At 39.5% G+C, this 7,720-nt stretch overlaps 1 protein-coding gene across 1 annotated transcript; it reads left to right on the top strand.

Moving 5' to 3' along the window:
- The first annotated feature begins 754 nt into the window (after window positions 1-754).
- Window positions 755-7,476, top strand: Cyp317a1 (Cytochrome P450 317a1). The gene is made up of 2 exons (XM_075310370.1): window positions 755-2,201; window positions 6,617-7,476. Exons 1-2 carry the CDS (start codon window positions 1,040-1,042, stop codon window positions 7,057-7,059), a joined length of 1,605 nt encoding a protein of 534 aa, XP_075166485.1. The 5' UTR covers window positions 755-1,039; the 3' UTR covers window positions 7,060-7,476.
- Window positions 7,477-7,720: the final 244 nt, after the last annotated feature.

The raw sequence follows: 7,720 nt of genomic DNA, 5'->3' as shown, positions 1-7,720 counted from the left end.
ACAAAATTTTCTGTAGAAATAAAATTTTGACAAAATTTTCTATAAATTAACTTTTTACAAAATTAAACATTTTTTTGATACTAACTACAAAAATTTTACGAAAAAAACTCAAACTAAGGTTTCTTAAATTTGGTAGATTTTTGGTAAAATTTTCTTAAAATTTTGGTAGAATAATTTTAGCACGATTGGCATCAATGCCGAATATTATCGGGGAAAAAGGCCTATAGGCAGTACTGAAGCCCTGAATAGACAAATATTTCGGCTGCAAACCATGGACATTCCAACAGGGCTTAAGGTCATTGCACCAGCACGCGTCAACCAAAGAAATGGAGAGTTTTCGTTTCATTTCAACCTTAGAATGAACACCAAAGTCTTCGAATCTCAATTCCTTGGATTTTTGACATTTTAGTATTTGCGACAAATATAATATTGCGCTCTTGCACATGTTGATTGGGTGTGATCATATTCCTTCTCTCCGTGTTCAGACCCAATGTTGTAGGGTATTACAAACTCTGACCGTATTTTATTGTTCCAAACTTCCCATAGAACCTATTGAACCATCCATTTCTAGGTAGACTATAATCAGCAAACAGATGATAAACTCTGAGCAATGCTTTTGTGAAAAGTTGAAGCAGAATATGTACACGGAGTGCTAGTGGCAGAAAGTAGAAATTTACTTCATAACAATAAAAAAAAAACAGAACAGCACAGCGCCGAACAGCGTAACGCTTGCTTCTCACCACTCTCGAGGTTTAGTAATCAGTTAACAAATAAGCGTTTAATACAACCAACACCAGCGTCAGCGACATCGAATAATAGAAATATTTGCGAATATACAAAAAAACGACAATTTCAAGTGGAAAATAAGCCAAAAATAATTCATTGAAATAGAAGCGATAAAATCATGATCACAAAATGAAATCGAGTGTTAATTCCAACCGCCAATACGAAAATCCAATTGAACGAAGAAGAAAAATTTTTTGAATAAAAATTCATTGGAAAAAAATAATTAAATTTTTAAATCAATTCGCTTACGGCCATGTGGGTTTTATTTTTACTTTTGGCCTTGGTTATTGTGCTTATCTTCGTTTTATTGGGCGTTTTTTGTAAATACGTGCGCGATTATTGGCATTTTCTGGGGGTGCCCCATGATAAACCCAGACCCTTAAAGGAAATCGTTAAGACATTCAGTAAATATGGCACCACCACCCAAGTGCAAGAACAAACGGAATATTTCAAAAAAGTCTATCGAAAATTCAAGGGATCGGGACCCTTTTGTGGTTTCTATTTTCTGTTCGAACCGCGTGTATTGGTCTTGAGCCAAGAAATGGTGCAACAAATTCTAGTGAAAAATTTTTCCAATTTCAATGATCGAGGATTTTATCACAATCGTAAAACCGATCCTTTATCAGCCGATTTATATCAGTCTAGTGGCGATCAATGGAAAGAGATGCGTTTGAAATTGGAGCCTGTTTTCCAAAAGGCCTATATGTTCCATTTCTATGAAAGCATACGAGAGGAATGTGAAAAGACTTTTCTTCTCTTCGAATTGCAGCGCCAAGAGTATCAGAAAATCTCCCCTCAAAGTGATGTGGCCATGGATGTTAAGCCCCTAATGCATCGTTATGTCCTTGGGAATATAGCGAAATGTGTATTTGGCCTCAATAAAGCCATGCAGGCCAAATATCCTTTGGAGGAATTCGATGCTATGACTCAATATGCCCTACACACCTATCGTCATGGAACATTTTTGAGTTCCATTATGCATCGCTATCCCCAACTATTTCGTTCGTTTAATTTTTCCACAACCAAAGAAAAGGTCCATACATTCTTCATGGCTCTACTCAATGATGTCATTGTGCATCGTTCGAAATGTGAACCCTATACCGATGATTATCTACAACTTCTTATCAATCTGATGAATCAAGAATACAATACCCATGAAACGCAAGTTCATAATGAGGGTATTGGTCTAAAGGAGCATTTAATTAACGAATTGGCATCGCATGCCTTTACATTTTTGCGTGCCGGTCTAGAGCCTACAGAGCAAACTCTGACTTATGCGTTGTATGAGATGGCCCGAGATCCTGTAATGCAACAACGGGTGAGAGAGGAAGTTAGTAAAGTCTATGAGAATAATGGAGACACCTTCACCTATGAGGGTATACAATCGCTGAAATTTATGGGGCAATTTATTTCAGGTGAGTTTGGGTAAAAGCTTTGGGTCAATTACAATGGCTAGTGTGACGCGAAGATTGAAAAATAAGGCCGGCGATGTAAAATTGGTTGTACGATTAATTGTAACGTGGATAGCCAGTATAGGAGATATTGGATGGGCGAATGCACACCTCCATCCCTCGACACAGGCAATTCGACATAGAAATGGACCAACTACGCAGTGAAGACATCTACAATTCCTTAGGAATTATCCGTGTCGAGGGGTGAAGGTCTGCATTCGCTCACCCAGTATCTTCTATACTAGCCATCCTCGTTGCTATTAATCTCACAATAGTTGGGATACGTTTTTTAATTTTTAATGAATAATGGACCAACGCCGAGTAGATATATTTGCGATGTCTCAGCCGTCAAACTACCGCCGATAAAAATGGGTAAGCTTCATTCCCTGGTATGACGTCTACACTAGCTGTATGGATTGACATTGAGGGAGTATTCAAGAACTTATCAAATCCTTAGGCCAGTTTCGAGCGTCTCGATCTTTTAAAGATTGGATAGCCCATATGCTAAGGAATATAAGGATGAGCTGTGTACCGCATCGTGTGACTATAACGGTCAATGCAGAGCAGAGAACTCCACAGGGATGTAGGGATACTTGTGCAGGGAACGCACCCTAATTGATTCTGCAGGAAGACAAAGGGTTCCTGAGGATGGCATATGACTGGACAAGACTCAGGAGCCTCAATGGTAATCCAGAGAAGACAAAATCATGTTAAAGAAGAGCCACATTAAGGATAGGACTGAGGAAATCTACATGCAGAAGAGCGGTGAGTGCTAACGACGAACTATCAAAGGAAAATAGGGGCTACAATCCATGATCGTATACCTGAGGTGACCGTAGATGCCGAGTGTGACATTCTGGTGGTCCTGGGAGAATGGGACCCCATAACATATGTCAGAGGGAAATAACTGCTACACCGATGTATCGAAGATGGGTGAGAGGACGGGACTGAATGTTAACCCGGAAAAGACAAAGCTATGCCTATTCACTACATGAACTGAACAGAGGCAATACGATACCAGTGTCTGATATAGTAAAGTATATAGGATTAAACTTATACAGGACACTGCAATGGAAGATCCAGAGAAGGCGACCTAGAACAGATACTTGAGGGAAATTACTGCTACAGAGCAGAAACGAAGATGGGTGACAGGACAGGACTGAATATTAACCCGGAGCCTATTCAATAGAAGAACTAAACGAGTTTCTTGGACAAACAATTCCAGCGTCTGATAAAATAAAGTTCTCAAGAGTAACCTTAGACAGGAAACTGAATTGGAAGAGCCACATTGAACGGAGGACTGAGTAAGCCTACAAGTGTTGGGCGAACGATGTTATCCATACTTCCTCTGGAAACGGACTCTAACCGACTCTGCAGGAAGACGGAAAGGTTTCTGAGGATGGCATATGACCCAGAAGCCTGATTGTTAAACCGGAGAAGACAGAATTATACCTATTCTCTAGTAGTACTGAAGGACTATAATAAATTTTTGGGCTATGGGATATCAGCTTCTGATAAAGTAAAGTACTTAGGAGTAACCTTAGATAAGAAACTGAATTGGAAGAGCAACATCAAAGAGAGGACTGAGAAAGCATATAGAGTGGTGGTCTCTAAATGGAGCTTGAACCCACAGATAACGCACTGAATATATGAGAGCGTAACAAGGCCAATCCTTGAAGATGTTGGGAGAATGGACGGAAACACGAAATATGCCTGAAGTGGCCATAGCTGCCGAGTGTGATATTCTGACGCCATTAAGATAGTCCTGGGGGAATGGAACCCCATGACAAATACCCGATGGATCGATGGGTGAGAGAACGGAACTGAATGTCAGCAAGATCCTGATAAAGTAAAGAACTTACGAGTACCCTTAGACAGGAAACTGAATTGGAAGAGCCACTTCAAGGAGAAGGCAGAGGAAGCCTACAGGTGTTGGACAATGTGCAGAAGAGTGGTGGGCTCTAAATGGAACCTAAATCCATGTGTTAGATGACGCACTGAATATATGCGAGCGTAATAATACCAATCCGGACATATGCCTCTATAGTGTGGTGGGCATCAATGGATTGGAAGTGCAACAAAGAATTTTTACAGAGGGTCCAACGGACATCAATCAGAGCGTTGGAAACGATACTGGACTTAAGATCTCTAGAGGTTCAAATCAAAAACGTAGCCTTTATGGTTACGATGAGATGGAAAATGTTGGTAGAACGAACGGAAACACGACACATGAAAGGAAAATAGGGGGGACGATGAGTGAAATGGCGGATGCCGCAACAGGGGCATGATCGTATACCTGATATGGCCCTAGCTACCGAGTGTGACATTCTGATGCCAGTAAGATGGTCTTGGAAGAATGGTGCCCCAGAACAGATACCGGAGGGATATATCTATTACATCTATGGATCGAAAGTGGCTGAGAGAACAGTGGCATGATTGTATACCTGATGTGGCCCTAGTTGCCGAGTATGACAATCAGTAAGATGGTCTTGGAAGAATGGTACCCCAGAACAGATACCGGAGGGATATATCTATTACATCTATGGATCGAAAGTGGCTGAGAGGATGCTACACCGATGGATCGGCGATGGATTAAAGGAGGGGACTAAACGTATATATGGAGCACCTAGATATCGAGATACTATTTCGATTATCGTACCACATCACAATCTTGCTGGCATAACGGGATGTGCTATGTCGATCTTCGGAAATAATACGAAGCCATAAAACGTAAATATTTTCACATATTGCCGGAGGGCAATGAAGGCAATAGCAGATATTACAGTTCGATCACGAACCGTATGCAAAAAAAGATCAACGAATTCTTGGAATACTGCAAGGTCCGCACCATATTGGTGCCGGACCATGCCGGAATTAGAGAAACCGTAAAGGCAAATGGACGTATAAGGAAATGAATCTATAGAACGCAAAGTCAATAGAGGCAATACGGGCCGAGTTGAATGAATGGACCAGGGAGATATATAAAACGATGGGGATCAATGCCACGGGCGGTAGGGAGACGAATATACTGAGAGGTGAACCAGATACAAAACAGACTGGAGAACTATTCAAGAATAGTAAAACGACAGTCAGGAGGACGGCGGGAATAATGACAGGGCACACTAATAGAAAAATTGCGTTCCACAATCGTGAACGGACGGTGACAAAATAAAACGGAAATGTTCACAAAAAATCAAAACGAAATGTTCACGATTTTGTCCACGGGCGTTCACGATTTCATGAACGGCATTCGTTTTTCTTTTTCCATGAAAATTCTTAAAATAATCGTTAGACGTTGTTATGGCAACTCCGCTGGTGGTGCAATGAGCTAAAGCGACTGTTAACGCGTATGGTGCACACAACACAGGTTCGAGTCACGGTAGCGGAAATCTTTTTTTTTTTTAATTTTGTTTATAAATTCGTAACCATTACGTTTTCAGATCATGAACACTCGTTGTTGTTTTGACAACGGATGGTGTCATTTTAACGTTGTCAGATTGACCCCGTCTGTTCTCAGTTTGACAACACATGAACGAAACGTTTTGAAATGACAACGCCGTTCATGATTTTTTCTATGGGTGCAGATAGAATTAAGAGCATATCTGTGCCGAATTGGAGCAGCAGAGTATGGTGCATGTAGGCTATGTTTGTGAGCCACGGTGGTGCAATAGTTAGCATGCCCGCCTAACATACACAGGGTCGTGGGTTCGAACCCAGTTTCGACCAGACACCAAGAAGCTTTTCAGGGATGGAATATCCCACCTCAGTATTGTCATTGAGCTTAACATAGAATCGGGCAGCACTCAGTGATAAGTGAGAAGTTCACCACTTTGGTATCACAATGGACTGAATAGTCCATTGTGAAATATCGTTCTATACCTAACCTAACCTAGGCTGTGTTTTGAGGATGATGAGATCTGGAACATTACCTTTGTCTGCGAACTAAATTGCCTACCCTAATGTATCGTTATCTCCTGGGAAATATAGGAGGACCGTGCGAATAATAACCGGGCTCCTAGAATTAAGAGCACATCTGTGCCGAATAGCAGCAGCTGAATATGGTCCATGTAGGGCTTGTTTTGAGGATGAAGAGACCTTGCAACATTATATTTTAATACATCTCCTTATAGGTCTATCTCCAGAATATATATTATGAGCCTCATGGTCTACGTTGGTCCTTGTGGATGCCTAACATTTCTAGGCTACCAGCGTGAAAAGGGAAAATGAGTCTGAACGATTCTTCCTTATGTGAATCTGTGTTTTTTTTTTCTCCGTCTAATATAGCCTTAGTCTACTATCAGATTTAGTTGTAAATCGCCATCCATATTAAGCATCCAAATTTAAAATTATCCTACTTCTTTATATTCCTATCATTGCAGAAACCATACGTCTTCATCCTGTCACCCCATATATCATGAGACGTACGCTTAATGACTATCTAGTCCAAAAAGATACAAATTATCTTATACGTAAGGATATTAACATCGTCATACCCATACATGCAATGCACAATGATCCTGAGATCTATCCACAACCGCATATTTTTAATCCTGATCGATTTGCTGCCGCCAACAATGCACAGAGGCAATCGTGTGTATGGCTAGGCTTTGGTGAGGGGCCACGCAATTGTTTAGGTCTACATTTTGCCCAGCTACAAATGCGTACACTATTAGCCCATTTGCTAATGAGATATGAATTTTCATTGGATACCCAAAATCTGGTGGTATGCTGTCTAGAAGGCGTGGCCTTAAGGATAAGGCCTTTAAATGAACGTTCAGAATATGTAGAGACCGAGGGACGAGAATCGGCTGTTGTGATATGAAAAGGAGAACATAAATATGTTTAGAATTTATATGTATGTAGAAATGATTGAATTATTGTAATTATTAGAAATTAAATTATATTCATTGTGTGTTTGTGTTTTTTTTTTGTTTGTTTGTTTGTTTGTGATTCCTTTTATGTAGACAAGTATTAATTGTTATTTATTTTCTAGTGAAATTTAAGAACACCTTTCCCTTGTTTTTTCTTTTAATTATTGTAAATAAATTACATTTTAATAAGGCCATATAAACCAAAAGAAACAAAGCTTTCGCTTATCTAATCTTTAACATAGAAATGTAAAAGAATTTTTAAAAACTCCTAAAAGTATGCTGCCATTTGCAATTGTTTTTAAAATTGTCTAGGTTCCCCAATACCAAAAATATAAAACGAAATAAAAAAATGAAACAATGAAAAATTATTTGTATTTTTAATTTATGAACAAATTAGTTTTAAGCACGTATGCACAAAAATTTCGTTTGCCTGCCCATAATACAGTTTTGCCATCTATCTCTTATGGGAGTAAAAAAGTAAACAATGGATAATAACGTCACACGTAATTATCGTTAGCTAATATAACAAAGCATTTCCTAAGGGTAGCGGAAATTTCCACTAGAGTAGCATACGGGGCTTAAAGAAAATCAAATTTTTTTTTTTGCAAAAAA

Source organism: Haematobia irritans, chromosome 5, assembly GCF_050003625.1.
Source record: "Haematobia irritans isolate KBUSLIRL chromosome 5, ASM5000362v1, whole genome shotgun sequence".
Lineage (NCBI taxonomy): Eukaryota > Metazoa > Arthropoda > Insecta > Diptera > Muscidae > Haematobia > Haematobia irritans.
This window is presented reverse-complemented; position numbering and strand designations above follow the sequence as displayed.